Raw genomic sequence first — 18131 nt, 5'->3', positions numbered from 1 at the left:
TTATTTTTAGACGTTCTGTTCCTGCCACAGAGTTGCTTGTTTTTGTCAGTTTTTGACACCGAAGAACTGTTCCTTAGATGGTTATTGCTATAAATGGTAACCATTTACTAGTGTTCAACTTCCACAGAAATCTCTCTGAGGAGGAGGAAAGATCTAATTTTTTCTCTGTACTGAATAGGTTAGCAAGCATTACTCTATGAAATTTGTCAATTTCAATACCAGATAATGTTTCCTGGGAGCAGAAAGCTTGTTGCTGCAACCAAAATAGTCTAGCAAAATGTTCACCTTTTGTTACTGTTTATTTTATCAATTCAGCTTCTTCCTCTTTCATCTTTTTTCCCCTTAAATAAAGATAATTTTCATGGTGGGACGAGGATACCTATCTCCAGACCTCAGCAAAGTACGGAGCAACTGTCCCAAAGCTATGAAGAGATTAATGGCAGAATGCTTAAAAAAGAAAAGAGATGAGAGACCCCTTTTTCCACAGGTGAAAAATGCTCTTGTTTAGATCTCAACAGACTTTACAATTCAAAGTTTTGAACTCATTGGCCACTTCCAAATTTTTTTGATTAGTACTGTAGCAGGGTTTCATAAGAGACCTGGTTCAGTACCTGGTTAGTTCTGTTTAATTCGAAATGGCTCATTTTAATTCTAAAATGCAGGTATTAAAATTACCTATGTATTTGGAAAAGTATTTACATGTTGGAGAAAGTTTCAGCTGGGAGATAATGAAAGTAATAGTCACAGTTAGACACAGAAATCAGTGTATGTGCTCAGAAATGTTTACACTACCCTCCTTGCTCTCCCCCAAGCTTCGTGAAGGCAAACAGATAGTTTTGCCACAGAGTTTGATTATTATCGTGCCTGCTGAGGAAGGTTTGGGCTCAAAAAGCTTGAGGGGGAGGAGGGCAAAAATACGATATTTTTTCCTGTTTTGAATGTAGCCAAATCGTTTTCAATAGATAAGGAGCTCCCCCTGCTGACTTTTTGGTAAATGTTATTAAGCAAAATGCTGGCAGAGCTGGGTTTGTTTGCATCAGTGGCAGGTACAGGTACTAGGGCGTAGACAAGGAGTCCAATAAAAAGCAAGTGTTTTCACTGTGCTTAGAGGGAATCAGTGTGCCTTTGAGAAGGGGGAAATTCCCCAGCTATCCTTTTCACCTTCCTTAGGATATAAACATTAAGAGTGCAGTGCAGTAAGCTGTATTTTAAAAACCCTTTTTTTAATAGGTGTTTAAATATTCTTCTGTAGTTAATTGATACTGTGCCTTTGGTTTTAAGAGAGAGTCACAGCTTTGGAAGAACAGGTTTGATCATGTGTTTTCTATGTTTCAGATTCTTGCCTCCATTGAGCTTCTGGCCCGGTCATTGCCAAAAATTCACCGCAGTGCATCTGAGCCCTCGTTGAACCGGGCCGGCTTCCAGACAGAGGATTTTAGTCTATATGCTTGTGCTTCTCCAAAAACACCCATCCAAGCAGGGGGATATGGTGGGTTTCCAGTGCACTGAACCAAAATGTGAAAGCATGTGCCTGTGTGTCTGTGTGCTGGTGTGTCCTGTGAGCGCAAGGTGTTTGTTCTCAGTTCCTACCAGCTCCGATCGTAAGGTTTACTGAGGGAACAAAGACTCACTTCCTAACGCTGGGCATTGAGTGTTCCCAGCACAGAATCTGTGTTGGTAACTAGTGCCCTGGGAACAGCTGGCACAAGAAGAACTGTAATGTCATGTAAGAGACATGGGAAAGGTCACTTCAAAACAAGCAAAAATGTTCTTAAGGTCATCGGGTGTCATTTTTGATTGGAATTAGTTACTTAGGAGTGTATTTGATTTGAATCTACTCAAGTTGGGGTGGTCTGTTGTTTTGGGTTTTTTTTTTTTACTTCAGTTGAGGTCATTATATTTGAACAAAAAGCTTTAGATTCTTCATTTAGTTAGGCTATTCATATGGGAAACACTTGGAAAGATAAACTTAGCTTCAAGGCTGAGCAGAGTCAAAACTTTATTGTGGTCAGCAGAAGTGAGCAGATACAACACAGAATCCAAAGAAAGCCCTGAATGACATGTGACTCTTATCTTGCAAGTGGAAGTTTAAATTAGTACTGTTTAGAGAACATTTCTCCTACAGAAGAGTGATGAATGTGGTTTTTTATGTTACATTTTTCTCTAAATATTCTGACCTGATGTAGATTACACCATCTTCAAATGTTCTGTTACAATGCAACACAGAAGAAATTCTGAATCCTCTTTTGCCAAGCTGCAAGGCTATTACTGGTAATGGTGCCTGTATCCTTCAGTCAGTAGGGATTTCAAAATTTATAAAAACATTTTAAATCTCAAGCATGACCAAGTGCTTTAAGAGGAAAAGTGCTGCTAACACCCATAATAGCAAAATTTGAAAAAGCAGTTTTGTTCACAGAAGTCAGTGTTATACTACAAACTTTGTTAAGATGAAAGGTGTTGATTATTTTAATATTGTTAAAAATACACTGAACATGCTTCTCTTCAGTGACAAATTGATTTTTTTCTCTTCCATGGAAAAGCTGCTAGTTTGACTAGGCAGAAGTGAATCAGTTGGACTAGATATCTGAGAAAGTTGGACACCTTACCAAAATCCTGCCAGCTCACTTTGGAGACTGTATTTTTCTCTAGAGCGTTGCTCTGGAACAAGTGCATCAGAGTAGTGGTTGAGGTTATATCAATCTTTAATAGCAGATATGAAAATAAGATATAGAAACGGTGTTCTTGCATGTTTTGAGATGAGTTATGTGGTTTTACTTGGTTTAAACTGCTGAACTGTTAATTTTCACAGATTACTCTGCATTGGAAACAAGCTATTTCTGCTCTTGTTAGGACTTGAAGGGCCAGGAATGTTCCTAATGGCTTCTGATTTACATACTCATGGAGAAGTTTGCCTGTTGCTAGCAATACATTTTGGAAATAGATCAGGAATTCTGAAATGTTACTGCTGTCTGGCAACTGAGCCTTTTAAAATGGGAAGCAGATTTAGAGAGCTTGAAGAGATATAGGCAGTTTTTACATTTTCTGGATGGATTATAATGGTCTTTTTGACTTCTGCTGTTGGAATAGTTTGGGAACTAACTTTTCTCCTTTTCTTAGTCAAGAAAATTTAGCTGTTGAAATCTCTCTCTATGGAAATAGTTACAGAGGACAGAAGTTACTACTGTTTTAGAAAATGTTTCCCTTCTTCCTGGTAGCTTCACCTCATTTTGGCAGGCTTATCTGAAAATGAAAACAGGACTGAAGTATTGTTTTCCTCTCTCATTCTTTATTTTATGTATCTGTTCTAGCAGTGATGAGGAAAGTTTCCAGGGGTGTGGTATTCAGTACAGAGCAAGAGGATGCTACTAGGTCTCCTGCAGAATCTAGAAATGGGGCATCCCACACAGAAAAATCTTAGCCTTACAAAAGAGAGTTGCAGAGAGTGCAGAATGCTCACCATTGCCCTGCCCAGGCTTATTCTTGTTCAGGTCTGCCAGATCAGTTCCATCCAGTTACTCCTTGGAGTAGTGTTATCCTTCTTGTTGTTAAGATTGTTCATCTGTGCTATCAGAGATACAATTATGGGGGGGAAACTGCTGCCATCTTCAGACACATTTGGCCCCATTTCTTGCTCTATGGTCAGTGCATTCTTCCTGTGTCACCTGTTCTTACTGAGCATTTTGGGTTCCATTGCCATAATGTGATATTAGCTTCTCACTAAACATTTAGCCTCCTATAAAAGGAGGCTGTTTTGTGGATCATTAACTTTATCTGACAGAGAGGTATTTAGAGGTTTCACTTTTTTAAGTTCTAATTGCTGCTTCAATGGGATTTGGGGTATCTGTGGGATGAAGGTGCCTAACTACACCTGTGGATTTGGGTCAGAGTTCTCAAAGGTGTAACTCAGCTATATTGTTTAGAAACAGATACCTGTTGGTTCAGAAAACATGCCTGTATGATCCTAGGTTTTTCTGGAGGACTAATTTATACTAGGTGAGATGACTTTTTATTTTACTTCCCTACATACAGTACAGAAACAAAATCTGTCTTGGTAGTCTCAACATGTTCCAAATTTTTACTTACCCAGTGGATAGTATCCATACAAAAGATCAGCACAAGATCCAGCAGAAAAGTGTCTCCTTTTTTTTTTTTTTCTGTATCTGTGAATATAAACCAGGCAAGGTGTTGGAATCTGGTGTCTCCCCACGATAAGTCAGTCAGTCTCTAGTTCAGTAGGTAAGGCTGGCACAGCCTGGAAGGGAACCATTTTTCTCCTTATGATTTTTCTGAGAAACATGGCATCTACCCCTGGATAAGGAGTACAGTTAAGATGATGTGTGTATACCTTAGTAACCCCATGAATTCAGGTAGCTTACAAATTTGTGAGAGTACAGAATGGTAGCTGCATCTTAAATCTTTCCAGGAATTGGGGGTAGCAGGTTCACTCGGAACATGCCCTTGTAATACATTGTTTGGAGGCAACATGAAAGATCTTGATCATCTTTTTAGTACAGACTTTTTGAAAGTGTGCATTTAAAATAGTTTCCACTTGCTCTGTGTGAGACAAGCATGAAAAGACTGTAGTAGCTGACTTGAAAGGGGTTTGTAAGAAGTGGATATTTTCAGATGCTCTCTATCCTTTGGAAAGAAATCGCTTCGCTACCACTCAAAGCAAATATCTGCAGTTCTGCTTGATAAAAAGCACCTCAGATGTCTGCCTCACAACGAATATAAATATCTGGGGTTTTCTCTTGTAGCAAGTTGCTAAGCATGTGGTTTCCTAGCTTGGTGTGGATAGGTATAGCCATGTACATACCTCACCTAGGGAAAGCTCTTACTGGCAACTTGATTTCACACATGTTCAGCCAACATAATCCCCTTATTAGATGACCATGCTACCTGTTTTGGTCTCCTTTGATTTGAGATCAGATTAACAGTGGAATTTTGAAAGGGGAGATTTAGCATTAGCTTGTCAAAGAAAATATGGTTGCTAAGGTTTTGTTTAAATGGCAGGAAAGAGAAAATTACCTTTTTAAAGCTACCATTCTATCTCAAATAATTCTTTACTTCTGGTCCTGTTTTTCCATTGCTCTTTCCCAATTAAAGGTTTTTGGCTTTTTTCCTGAAATCCCTATATGACCATTAAAATCTGAATTATTACCAGAAATAGGCAGAAGGACAAGATGAGTAATGAGGTAGCAACCTATTTTTTATAAATTTATCTTTAATCACCAGTTTAGAAAGGCAGACTGAAAAATAAATTAAATAGAGCATGTCTTGAAAGTGTAGCTAAGCATAAATGTCACTTAAAAATTGACCTCACAGGCAATACTTGGTCACTTTTTTGTCCTTCTCTTAAAAGAAAACATGTACAAAACTTGAGGTGTTTCTAGAAGATACTGTGAAGAGAGTTGAGAAGTCAGTGAAATGTAGCAGAAAAAAGCAAGAAAAAATTATCCGGTATTTAGAACAAGAATTTAATCTGGTGCTAGAACTAGTAAAATAGGCAATTAGATCCATCATGAAGCTTTTATTCTATTGTTGTTAGAACTTAAGCCTGCCACCACAGTCTGTAAAGACACAGAGCTTGAGGCCTGTCACAACTCCCTGTGCCACCCTCACTTTGGACTTCAGGTGCACTCCCTTCTCATTTCCTATGAGGCACAGAGCCCTTTCCCTGCTTTCTTCAAGTTCCTTAGAACTGGGTCGGCTGTTCCTCACAGGCCTTTTAGATGCCTTTTCTTCCCCCTCCTAGTGCAGACAGCTGACTACTCTTCTTGGTTCTACTCTTTGCAGAGCAAGGCATTCCACAGAATTAACACTCTAAGCCTAGAATTTTGTTTGCAGGGATGTTTCTGTTTTGTTTCCAGTATTTAGAATAAGATTCTTGAGAAAAAACAAAGCCAACAATACAGTCACTCTTGAAAAGATGGAAGGACAGCAGATAGGGAGCAGTTGTTTGAATGTAATGGCATTCAAAACCCTTCAGAACAGAACAAAGGCTCTCTTGTGCCTGCTTATCACTACTTCAGTATTAGGGAAGCTCTGAGAAGGGCTGTCAAGAAAGTGGCATAAACTAACCCAAAATGCATATGAAACCCAGCATGGGGAAGTTATGTTTCTTTTCTCTTTCTCCTGAGTCCTTTTGATTATGACCCCTCACTAAAAATCCTATAGAAGACAATTTCTTTGTGGGTGGCAGGGAATTTTTCTTTTTTTTTTTTCTTTTTTTTTTTCTTTTTTTTTTCTTTTTTTTTTCTTTTTTTTTTTCTTTTTTTTTCTTTTTTTTTTTTTTTTGCTAAAGTATAGGATTAAGAGGATTAATATCTTAGACTCAGCTTCTATTCAGTCTTCTGTCAAAGTCCTGAAAGACTTCAGGCAGTAATTTTACTCTGTGCCATAGTTGCATCCCCCTCAGAAGTGGGACTATGAGTCTGTCTCACGGCATGGTGACACTAAATAAATTGTGTAGGATTTCAGGACATCATCACTTGTGAAAGCACTGCATGCAATTATTCTTTTTTCAGTAATTCTGAAGGAAGCATGGAGTTGCTTTATCTGTTATGGTCCCTGTAAATGAGACGTAATTTCTAGTCTGGGATTGAGTAGGCAATCTCTCCATTCTTAAATTTTTGTCAGTGGGTTGCTATGTTGGTCTCTAAACCAAATCCTAGCACTCTGTAACACTGGTTTTCTATTCAGGCACTTTACTGTATATAGTCTTTAAAGGGTAATGGATGTCTCATATAGTTCTTTGTTATTAAATTAGTTTTACAACAGAACAGAACTGGTTTGCAGTTGGATGCATTTATTGAAACTGGTGCTTCTCAGGAGAACGTATGTGCAATAAGGAATTTAAAGTAAAATTAAACTGACACATTTAATTTTCAAATGCATGATGAATTAAACTTTGCTTGAACTTTCACCTTCTTGGGAAGAATGGGTACGGCTTGCTTTCAAGAAATCCTTTGTTGGTTAAATATGCTGGGTCTATATTCAATGTTCTCTCACTGTGTATTCTCTTGTGCTTTTATTTTAACAGTTTGCATTTTTTAACATCTTTTATATTCAGCTTGACGTTCAACTAGTCTCATAACTGAAATCACCTTTTTAAACCAAGCTCTTGTCCTCCCTCTACAGGAGAATTTGCAGCATTCAAGTAGCCACAGCACCATGGCAGCACCCACTCTGTTATTTAAGTCTTGTGTTCCTACAGTTTCTTAACATCAAAACTCCATTCTGCTCCGCAAAACCTAAAGTAATTTAGAAAAGATATCCATAAGCTTAAAAGTGGAGCAGAATGGAACCACCAGTCCAACACAATGGGAAAAAGTACCTTTTTGGGAACCAGAGTCCTCTGCTGCCAGTGTTTCTCCTTCAACACGAACCACCACGTGCATTCGGAGACCTGCAGTGGCTGCCTGTGCCGTTGGCATCATTCCCAGGAGAGAGGAGAGGGCGCTCATGGTGTGACTGTGGTGCTCGGGCGCGAGGGGACGGAGCTGCTGCTGCTGCAACTTAGGAGACTTGCTTTGGATGGTCTGCCGGCCGCCTTTCTCCCTCTAACAGCGTAACCATCAGAGGCTGAACGTCTGATGAGTGCTAATTTCAAAGAATCATTTTCCATTCTGATCCTTTTTTTTCCTGGTGTACTTACTGATTTATGGGCAACGCAGTATCCCCTTTTCACTGTATTACAGTGTCAAACACCTCAATCTGTCTATATTACTGGGGTTTATTCCTTCAAAATTAAAAGTGTGGGGCAGTGGGAGCTGGAGATGTTATTCTGAAGGCAGAGAGGTTCATCTGAAGGAAAAGGGGATGCTGCCACACCTTTTTTTCAGATTTACTTTACCACTTCTTAAAAAGAACAAACAACAACCACCATCCTTAACCTTTTTCCTTTTCCAGTATTTTCTTGGTGTGTGCATATACAACATCTTCTGGAAGGATTAGGTCAATCCTTCTTTTGTTGGTCCAGCAACAAACTGAAGTTAAAAAAAATGTAGCAAGATTGTCCTCTCTTTTATTTTTTTTATCATATGATACAATGTATTTATCAAAGATGCTGCTGCAGCATCTAAAGTCTGTAGAAATCCTGATACAGACTGTGAATGGTGTATGTACCTACTTTAAAAGTTTTATTTTAAACGAGGGTGCAGGTTAATGCCAGGTACCTTACCAATATGTAATGTTTTCATAAATGAGGAAAAAAGTTCTCAGGTTGAATTGAATACAAATACAATCCCCCCCTAGAATTAGACATTCCAAAAATTGTGTTTTGGTACTTTCAAGAGCTTTTTTTAAAGGATTTTTATCCTGTTAACTGAACGTCCTCTGATAAGTATGTGTGTAAATGTGGAGCATCTTGTCGTAATGGCAAGCTGTCAGATCAAAACAAAACGGTACTTGCTGGATCCACGCTGACTACTCCTCCTCTCGTTGCTTTCCTCCCTGTCATCTCTTCCCTTCTGCTTGTCTTTCCCCTCTGTACACTTTGCAAACTAGGATGAAGGTGGCGGTATCTCCATTAGAGTGCTTTGTTTTCCTGTCCTCCAGTCCTGCTTTTCAAATGGTTAGTAGCTTTTTGCAAGTTACCCAGTCAGGGAAAACAACAGCACACAAAGTTCTGCACATCATTTACCTGTAGTAGAATATCTTGTGATATGATCTGCTTGCAGAGCTCTCTGGTATGTGGTATTACATGTAAATTATTTGTACAGAGGCAAGGCAGACCACATTGGAAAGAAACTCAAGCTCAGACAGAAGTTGCCAGAATTTGATTAATATCAGCCCTGTACCACTCCAGGTGAGGCAGGAGAACTGACCCCCCTCTAGCAGGGAGGTTCTTGCTGGGAGGAGGTGAGGAGTGTTTAACAAAATCACCACAAATAAATGAAGGAGTTAAATGTGTGTGAATGTGGTGTCCATGCTAAACGTGGATGTACCCAGTGAGGGTGCTGTCCTTCCCTCCCTAGGGAAAGTGGGACTGTTCCTGTCTGCAGAAGGTTGCTCCCAGATGAAGGGAGAAAAGCACATCGGAAGTAGAAGGTGTTTTTAATACCCTGGAATTTTGCGGTGTTGCTGGTAGTCTGTTACGTTTGTCAGTAAATATTTACTGGGGCTGTAGGGACCGGACTGATCTGAAGTGGGAATTAAAACTGAAATACTGTGTATTCATATTAATTCCACAAACATTAGCAAGATAGCAATAGTGAATGACTTAATAGTCACTACAAGAATGAAGTGATTCATGTTGGTACATGAATAGAATTGATTTTGTGTACAGGACGCATTTTAAAAACTAAGAAAAAAAAAAAAAGCACAAATTTTTTTCTTGTCTGCTGTGGGTCTTCAGATGCTGTAAGGTTTTTACCTTAATGAGGTTGGCAGGAATTTATAAAATAGCAATAGCCACTTACCAGTGTGGAGAAGCTGATGCAGAGCAGTGGTAGCAGATGGTGCAGTCAGAGTGCTCCCTGGTGATCGTCTGAGGCCAGTACCTGAGAGGTGGAGGGAGCCTGGGGCCATGGTGGCAGCAGGCAGGTGAGAGCATTTACCAGATACAGGCTCCCAGGGGGAAAGGAGTCCCTTCTTCTCCTTTTACCCCGTGCTTGGTTCCTGCCCCTTTGTGGGCTGTGGCCCCATTTTTACATGTCAGGGATACTGAGGTGAAGGTTCTCTCAAAAGAAGCTGTTAACAGAGCAAGTATGGACAGGTGGTTCAACACTCATTTATTTCACAGAGCTTGTTAAAAGCTCTCATTTCCTTCCACAAAGTCGTGCTGGCAGAAAATTCTGTGTTAGGAACTTCATTCTGTCTTTGCTTAAAATGAACTTACTTTGGTGAAGATTCATTACCCATTAGTCTACAATATGCTTCTTGAGCCCATAGGAAGAGCACAAGGAAAATTGCTATCCTTGTCCATGCAAAGCACTTTATAAGTAATACATGATCTCTGGGGTTTTTTGTATTTGGGTTTGTTTGTTTGTAGTTTTGTTTTTCTTTTTTTGTTTCTGATTTAGTTTTATTTTTTTTTCCCTGAGGAATGTGCACGTTGTTTGGCTGCTGTTTAGAGAAGTCCTTTCAGGATGCATTTCTACTGGTTTTCTTGTTTGTTTGTTTCCCTCCAGATAGCTGTAGTAATGTGTGTTTGTCTGTAAGAGTTCCCAGGTAATGCTCATGCAAAACTTTGAAAGAAATGTAGTTTGTAAATAATTGGGATATTTTTTGTTTTATCTCTTCCTTCAGGAGTTTTTCTGGATGTCTTGCATGCCATCAGAACCAGTCTTAAAGATGCCCTGTAGATATTTAGTGAATGGGGAAACAAGAATAGATGAGAAATGAGTGCTCTCTGTAGCAGTAGGATGAAGGAAGTAAACTGAAATGACCAATACATTCATGCCTGCTACCTTAAATTCCTTAAGCTATTTTGTGGTGTCCCAACCACAGGCACGTGCCATAGTATGGAAATGTGAGTACTTCCTTCATGTGCAGGTGTTGGGACAAACACCTAGAGAGTCATACTGCTTCTTTTAGCTCTATAGTATCTTGTATTTTGTAGTCATTTGCAAAAGTACCAGTATCCAGTCCCAGTCCCAGCTAGCATATTTGCCAGAACTGCAACATTGTGGTGGAGCTCAAACCAAGTGGCAGGAATATAGAGGCCGGGTTACTTTGAAAGTAATTTCTGTGTCTGTTAAGCCCTACATAGCCCCAGATACAATTAGCCCCGTCATTTCTTTTTTTCTTTGTGAACTCATGCAGGTCATTAAATGAATCCACTTCTCCTTTTTATGCTTACCCAAAATCATCTTTTCTTGTACTTGAATGCTCTAGCAGCTGATGATGATGCAGAATGTTTGAGAACAAATACTGTCATTTTACCATGGTGTCTTAGCATCACTTGGATTAGTATGTGCTCACTAGAGGCAGAGCTTGGCCTTTGTGACACAAAATGAGTGAAATTCTGATTGTTGATAAATACCATGTCTTTCCACAAATGCCCAAATTGGGGGGAAGGTACCCTGAAGATCATACATAGTTTTTCTTCTGTGTTTGCCTGGTGGTGTAAATGCATCCAGCATTTTACAGAAGGCTGAGAGAAGCCAGATCCACAGACACCTCACAAAACAAGTATGAATTGAAGCTTTGATATCTGGATGGGCTGAATTTAGAGAAGAAGCATGTAGACATTTCACACTTTTGCAGCCTCTAGATTTCATTCCCTTCTTGAATGTGAGTGCAGCGTGTGTAGCACAAACTCTTCATAGTACTGTAGACAAGTGTCCTCTCTTGATAAAATGTATCACCAGTAGCACAGTGGGACAGGCAAAGCTTCTAGGTACAGTCTAGTTTAAAAAGTTAAAAAGCAGCTGCATGAGTGGACTCTTAGGGCATCGCTCTGAAGGTGCTGAGTGTTCTGGTTTTCTGTGATGCATTTTATGTAGAAGTTTATGAAACAAACTTTGTTTACTGCAGCCTTGTTACTGTGCATTTGCACTTGGTGTTTGTTTTGGCATGCATTTGAAAGACCTGTCTTCACTGCTTTATTACTTCATTCCAATTTCATACCCACCATATGAGGTTTGGCCAGGGCAAGTACTGGATTCTGCACCTGGGGTGGATAACCCTGGTTGTGTCTATAGACTGGGGGATGAGAGGCTGAAGAGCACAAAGGGACCTGGGGGTCCTGGTCGATGGCGAGTTGAACATGAGCCAGCAGTGCCCTGGCAGCCAGGAGGGACATCCCTGTCCTGGGGCCATCTGGACTGAGGTGGCCTCACCTCGAGTGCTGGGGGCAGTTTTGGGTGCCACAGTGTAAGGCTGTTGCTATTGGACTATTACTAATAAGCTATTAGAGAGTGTCCAGAGGAGGGCCACGAGGATGGTGGAGGGGAAGCTGTATGAGGAGCAACTGAGGTCTCTTGGTGTGCTCCTTAGCCTGGAGGAGACTGAGGAGAAACCTCACTGCAGTTACAACTTCCTCGGGAGGCGAAGAGGAGGGCAGGCACTGATCTCTTTTCTGTGGTGACCAATGACAGAACCCAAGGGAATGGCCTGAAGTTGCATCAGGGGATGTTTAGGTTGGATATCAGGAAAAGGTTTTTCTTCCAGGGAGTGGTCAGACACTGGAACAGGCTGCCCAGGGCAGTGGTCACAGCACCAAGCCTGACAGAGTTCAAGAAGCATTTGGACAATGCTCTCAGGCACACGGGGTGACTCTTGGGGTGTCCTGTACAGGGCCAGGAGTTGGACTTTGATGACCCTTGTGGGTCCCTTCCAACTCAGCATATTCTATGATGCTGTGATTCTTAGCTAATAAACTATCAGAAGAGCAGAGCCAGATTGTTAAAATGAAAAAGTTTGCATTGAAGTTTCAAGGATGCTACCACAGAAGCTGCTAAGTCAGCACCATGACAGCAGTAACTATGAACCTGTGGAAGGAGGAAGCTTTAAAAGCTGCAGAATACAGACTACACCAAGAGTGAATTCAGATGCAAACTAACTTCTCTCTTTTGTTTAGAAAAGAGAGCTTCCAAGATCCTCTGTTCAATGGTTTACATAGGGATCCCCCAAAACAGTTTTTGTAGTTTGCCAAATGATCATGTGCCTTTGCAACCTTAAAAAGTACAACAGAATGTAAACCAGGTGCTTTGTAACTAGAGCAGTGTCTTTGGTTTACATCTGCTGCAGTAGTTTTGTATATAGCTATCCCTGCAGGTTGGTAGTTTGGAGTTGGTCAACTTCTGTAAAGGAGCAAGGAGGGCAGAGAGCATTCCCCAAATTACCTGTTAGCATTTCAAAGCTAAGGATTGAAGGATACCGAATTTAGTTACAGTAAACCTGCTGCTTGAAATCTGCTCTATCAACAGGTAATGAGGTTCATTTAACTTAAAAACAAGTAAGGCCTCCTTCTCTTCCAAAGACACAGAGAACTTGTTAAAGAAAGCTCCGAAGAGGCCTGAGGTTACACTCTTACAGCATCTTGAAAGGAGATGGTAGATGGAGAATGAGAGCTAGATGAGGAGAAACTGGTGGCTAGCATTCATGTAATCAAGGTTCACATATATCAGATCATACAATTAGTTCCTTGTCCCAGAAAATGCACTAAGTTTTGTTTCTGGAATGTCAGCAGGTTTCCTCACTGCTTCCCTGGGCCTCTTGCAGTTGCTGTTCAGTGATCACATCCCATTATTGCACATGAACTGTGGGAGATGGTAGGTTCTTGTCAGCTGAGGGACAACCAGGAGGTGTGAATTTGATTTGTTCAAATTTCCAACTGGTTACGTAGACTTCTGGCAGTACCTACATATTAGTGTCATATTTAACCTACTTGTCCATGAAGGACAAAATAATGGGTTTGGATATTAATGCTTTTTCAGATCTTTTCTTCCTTGGGGCAGGACTTTTGGCATAATTGTAACTTACAAAGTTATGTCTAAATGCACAGTTCATATGAGATATCAGACCGATTTTAATTTGGGTTTGTTCCTTTCAGAAAACAAAGTGTAAAAATGTTCTCCAATTGTTCCAGGAACTATCTGGAATCTTTCTACCTACCCCAAATTCTGCACTAAAAGTACATGTGATGGTTATTTTGTCTTTTTTGGGTTTTTTTTTTTTCTGGAGGGGGAAAGTTTTTTTTAGGTTTTGAGGGGTTTTCTTGTGGTTTTTTGGGTTTTTCTTTTGTTTTGGTTTTTTTTTGTTTTGGAACTTCTGAACTACCTAGTATTTGCTTCATAGCATCCTGCAGCAGTGTGTTCAGCTCACCCAGCCTCCTCAAGGGCCAACAGTGGCCTGTCCAGTCATTTTGTCTAGTTTGTCATGTTTGCAGCAGCTCTACTTTAGAATAAGCCTTGTGTGACATTTACTTTTGAGAAAGTAAACCACAAAAATAACTTTGTTTTCTTTTTTTGTTGTTTATTTGGGTTTGGAAGATGGTCAGGTTTTGTTTTGGTAAGTGTCATTCTGTGTTGCATATGTGTATTCACCCTTGTTGGAGAAAATCCATCTGTGTGTTTGGGAATTCAGTGGAATATTAGGAGAAGAAATGAAGCCTATCATCTGGGCATGGATGTTGGATCTAGGGGGAAAAATGGACCAAACTTGGGTGTTGGGTTATTTGGGAATGGTGGGGGATTGTGAGGGCATAATTTAAATTAACTCTGTCTAAAATAAAGTGTAAGTGCAATAAATGTGCTTTTTATTCAAAGCTGTGAACCTTTAGGAAAAAAAGAAAACCACACAAAAAGCCAACCAAAAAAAAAAAAAAAGCACATCATTCTTTCATGAGCCTTGTGTCCTACCTGCCTCCCCTTCCTCCTCTTCTCCACACTTCTCAACTGACAGAAACCTGACAGTGGCCAACTTGCATGTGTTGGCAACCCAAATTAACATTGCTGTTCTGATCTCAGTGTTGGGACAGAGGAAAGTCCTCCCCGCTACTTCTTTTCCACTCTTGACATTTTCTTGGGCTCCAGTACTGCCCTGTGCCTCTAGAGCAGGGTCTGCCACTCCCTGGGATGCACGAGCCAGCCCATCTGCTCTGTGACCATCCTGACTGCAAGTGCAGAGCTCCTCCTGGCCCTCCATTCTCCAGGTGGAACCCTCCTCCCCCCCTCCCTTCGGGTGTAGTGAAGGCTCTCCTGAGCTGGGCAGAGACATTATTCTTGAGCAATTGCAAGAGGAATCAGCCATCAGCTGCCTGATGGGATCCCTTTTCCCTGCCCCAACACACACGTGCAGGCTGGCCACTGTTGCCTTCTGTGACTCTGCTTGTTTTGCAGGAGCAGGTGAGGGTGTGTGTAACCTGTTGTGCATTACTTGCACTGTCTCTCTTTCTTACTTGAGCACAGGCTGCTTTTCCTAGATTAGGAAAGGGGCACAGGTCTCCCGGGCTTCCCAGGAGAGCGCCATGCATGGAGCAGTGATGGAAGGGGTAGCATTCACTGGTTGGACCCTCTAGGGGAGTAAGAGAGGACTGGCTTGTTTAAAGTTTATAGATACCCAGATCTATATCCTTTAAACTTTATTATTTTTATATATAGTCAAGACAATGGCATTACCTCATAATACAGAGGCTTGTTTATGAGAGGCAAAGTACATAGTAAGGAGAGGAAAGGGAAATTTATATACAGATTTGATTTGTTTGTCTGTTCCTTAGTGCAATGAAATGTATGTCCCACCACTTTAAACTCTGTGCTAACACATTCCTTTCAGCTGTATTCTTTTTTGTTTGTTTGTTTTTTGACCACCAGAGGTTTGCAAGGGGCTTATGACTGCAAAGTAGAAGGTCCAGTCTGGTTACTTAAAAAAAACCAACCCATTGTGTTAGTAGATTTCCATAGCTGCTTTTTAAAATCTACAATGGAGTAATTGTTTTGAAACTTGTATTTATTTTTTAATTCATAACAAAATGTTTATTTTTGGTTTCCTGTTAGGTAGGTCATGGCAACTCCCCTTTGTTCCTTCTCAAGTTTCCCCTGTAATTGCCAATACAACTTATTTTTCTTGTTTGTTCCTTCTCCTTTTACTTTTGTTGTCCCTTCATTTGTACTTGGGAGTTTTTCTCATGTAAATTTGTACAATGGGAAATATTGTCCAGTTTGGTTAGAGAGCATGGAGACTTAAAACATATTAAAATTTGATAGCTGAATTCAGATTGAAGAAAACTATTTCAGTGTAAAGTTATTTAAAGAACTCTGTATTATATGAAAGGTAAAAAGTTCTATGTACTTGATGTGAATATGAGAATACTGCTATAATAAAGATTGACTGCATGGAAAAGTCTGAAGGAGATTGTTTATTGTGTCATGCATGACTCCTCTCCACAAAGTTGGAGGGGTTGCAACTGAGGTGGTTAAGGGGAGTGAAAAAGTTACTTTAGGATATAACTCTGGAAGGGGAAGAGAAGGAAAAAAATAAAATCAAGGGACTCCTGCAGTGTAACCCCCCTCCCTTCATCTTCCTTAAGCTGGATTACTGCCTCCTTGACTGCTGTACTGAGCCCTAAGGCATTTTTACCTTCACTAGTCTGAACTTTTATATACCTAAGGGGAGTTTTCCTTCATCCTGGGAAAAGCCTGGCACCAACTGGTCTGAGTCCTCTTCTAGGTAAATTCTCCTGCTTCTATGACAATTTCCCCTCACCTTTTCATTGGTTTTTTGGCAGAGCCTTTATTGATAAGACTGTTACCTGCCATGCACTCATGGACCTTACTTCTTGGGGCAAGCACATTCTCTATCAAGCAGGCATTACAGAAGCTCATGTGTACTCAAGTACTACAACTTTAAAGCTGTCATGGTCATTTTCCAAGAATTCCACTTAAAATAGAAAAAAACCCCAGTTTAGCTTAGACTTTGTTTAGTTTTATTCACATAAGGACCCAGGAGCCAAAGATTTGGTTCCAGGGGCCTCGATTAGTTCCAGGAACCTGAAAATAACAGAAGAAAAACCTGAGAACCTTCTTGCTCATCATGCAAGCAGAGCAGAAGGATGACCTCTTCAATGCTGTCTTCAGCAGTAGTTGAAGCTTTTGGTTTGGAGCTGTAATGTGTGACACAACAGCATTAGAAATGCTGGGTAATTAAAGAAATGGGAACGAGCAAAAGCCTAAAACGTTTAAGGGGATATACAGACAGATGTCTCTAGAAACAGAGTATTTCTTCGAAGATAGATAATGCTGGCTTTACAGAACAGCATGAAGAAAATAATTTAGAACCGGTACCAGGTAAGCTACAGCTCCTAACAAAGTGGGTTGTTACAGTGCAGCCTTATATTGCCAAAAGAGGGCTGCCTGGTGTCAGGCAGCCGGGACAGCCGTGTGAAGGCAATGAGCAGTGCGGACACTGCCTCCTGTACCGCAGCTTGGGCACGTTTCCCGGGGCAGTGCTGGGAGCGGGGACCCAGCAGCGGTACCAGCCGGGCACGGTGCCCGGGGCTGCACCGCAGCCGCGGGCCGCGCTCAGCGAGGAGAGGCGACGGGAGCCGTACCGGTGTGCTGCTATTCCTCATCGTCCGGAGGGATGCCGAGCTCCTCGTCCGTCCAAGCCGAAGCGTCGGGATACGGGAAGTGTCCCTGGGAGAGAGGCCCGTCAGAGCGCGGCCGGGGCCCGGCCCGCGCCCCCCGGTCCCGGCCGCCGCGCCGGCCTCACCAGCACCATGTCCGAGTTGTGCCAGAAGTGCCAGAGGATCCAGAACCACATGAAGCCACTGAGCATCTCGCTTCGGATCACCTGCGCCCGCGTCAGCTCCGGGAACTGCCGGTACCGCGGCGGGATGTGCACCCCGCCGCCCGCGCTGCAACACAGCCCGGCCCCGCCTCACTCCGGGCCCCGCCGGCCCCGGCCCGCCCGCCAGCCCCGCTGCCCGGCCCGCCCCGCTCACCGCCGCCGCCCGGGCACGGCGGCCCCGGCCCGCAGCAGCCGCCCCGCCGCTCGGCCTAGCGCCGCCACCACCATGGCCGTGCCCAATGTCACCCGCACCGCGCAGCAACAGCCCCGGCGATTGGCGCGACCGCCGCCTTCCGGGGCGGAGACAGCCCGCGGCTCCGAGGGATCCCGGGAAACGGAGACAGCCCGCGGCTCCGAGGGATCCCGGGAAACGGAGACAGCCCGCGGCTCCGAGGGGTCCCGGCAAGGGTGGTGGTGGCCCGGGGACAGCTCGGAGCACGGAAGTGTCCTGGGGCACGGGGACAGCACGCACTGCCCCCGCACATCTGCCCCTCGCTCCCCACAGCACCTGGGAGCGCCCGGGCGGCACCAAGGGCGGCTTCTCCGTGAGTTCTCCCAAAAGTTGGCGTCTCCCACGGGGGCCGCAGAGCGGGGCGAGCTCCCCAGCCAAGCCGCTCCTTTTCGGAGGGGCGGGGGAGAAGACGGCTGCAGCTGCTGGTGTTTAAGGAAGGGGCGAAAGGAGCAGCGCGTCCCTCTGTCCAAGCCTGGGCAGCCCGGCCCGAGCAGTCCGGTTGCGGGACAGCGGGGCACGGGCGGTGTCCCGGCGGCGCCTCCCGCCATGGCTGGGCCGGGACGCGGGACTCGGGACTCGCCCTGGGGGCCGGGACTCGGGACTCGGGACTCGCCCTGGGGTGTCGCGGAGGAAGCAGCTGGTGCGGAGCCTCTTCCCGCTCTCT

General features: G+C 42.9%; 2 protein-coding genes across 5 annotated transcripts in view; one reads left to right on the top strand and one right to left on the bottom strand.

Annotated features, from left to right (window-relative positions):
• Positions 1-15792, top strand: part of BRAF (B-Raf proto-oncogene, serine/threonine kinase) — an 84211-nt gene extending 68419 nt beyond the window's left edge. For all 4 annotated transcript variants that reach the window (XM_068190815.1, XM_068190816.1, XM_068190817.1 and 1 more), the window contains 3 exons: positions 353-487; positions 1336-1489; positions 7141-15792. In XM_068190815.1, coding sequence (XP_068046916.1) covers positions 353-487; positions 1336-1489; positions 7141-7163 — 312 coding nt within the window. In that variant the 3' untranslated portion in view covers positions 7164-15792. The remainder of the gene's footprint in view (positions 1-352; positions 488-1335; positions 1490-7140) is intronic.
• Positions 15793-16368: 576 nt separating this feature from the next.
• Positions 16369-18030, bottom strand: NDUFB2 (NADH:ubiquinone oxidoreductase subunit B2). Its single transcript, XM_068190825.1, has 4 exons — positions 17390-18030; positions 17158-17302; positions 16997-17081; positions 16369-16436 (listed from the first exon to the last, which is right to left on the bottom strand). The coding sequence occupies exons 1-3, from the start codon at positions 18013-18015 to the stop codon at positions 17007-17009; spliced, it is 846 nt and encodes a 281-aa protein (XP_068046926.1). The 5' UTR covers positions 18016-18030; the 3' UTR covers positions 16369-16436; positions 16997-17006.
• Between the last annotated feature and the right edge of the window lie 101 nt (positions 18031-18131).

The sequence above is a fragment of the Anomalospiza imberbis genome, chromosome 5 (assembly GCF_031753505.1).
Source record: "Anomalospiza imberbis isolate Cuckoo-Finch-1a 21T00152 chromosome 5, ASM3175350v1, whole genome shotgun sequence".
NCBI classification, from domain to species: domain Eukaryota; kingdom Metazoa; phylum Chordata; class Aves; order Passeriformes; family Viduidae; genus Anomalospiza; species Anomalospiza imberbis.
This window is presented reverse-complemented; position numbering and strand designations above follow the sequence as displayed.

Excerpts from the sequence above, each read along its gene's own strand:
- NDUFB2 (XM_068190825.1), bottom strand. The coding sequence starts at position 18,015 with ATGGCGGGAGGCGCCGCCGGGACACCGCCCGTGCCCCGCTGTCCCGCA. Across the intron at positions 17,303-17,389 it reads GCCGTGCCCGGGCGGCGGCG|CGCGGGCGGCGGGGTGCACA; the intron begins GTGAGCGGGGCG and ends GCTGTGTTGCAG. Across the intron at positions 17,082-17,157 it reads ACAACTCGGACATGGTGCTG|GGACACTTCCCGTATCCCGA; the intron begins GTGAGGCCGGCG and ends CCTCTCTCCCAG.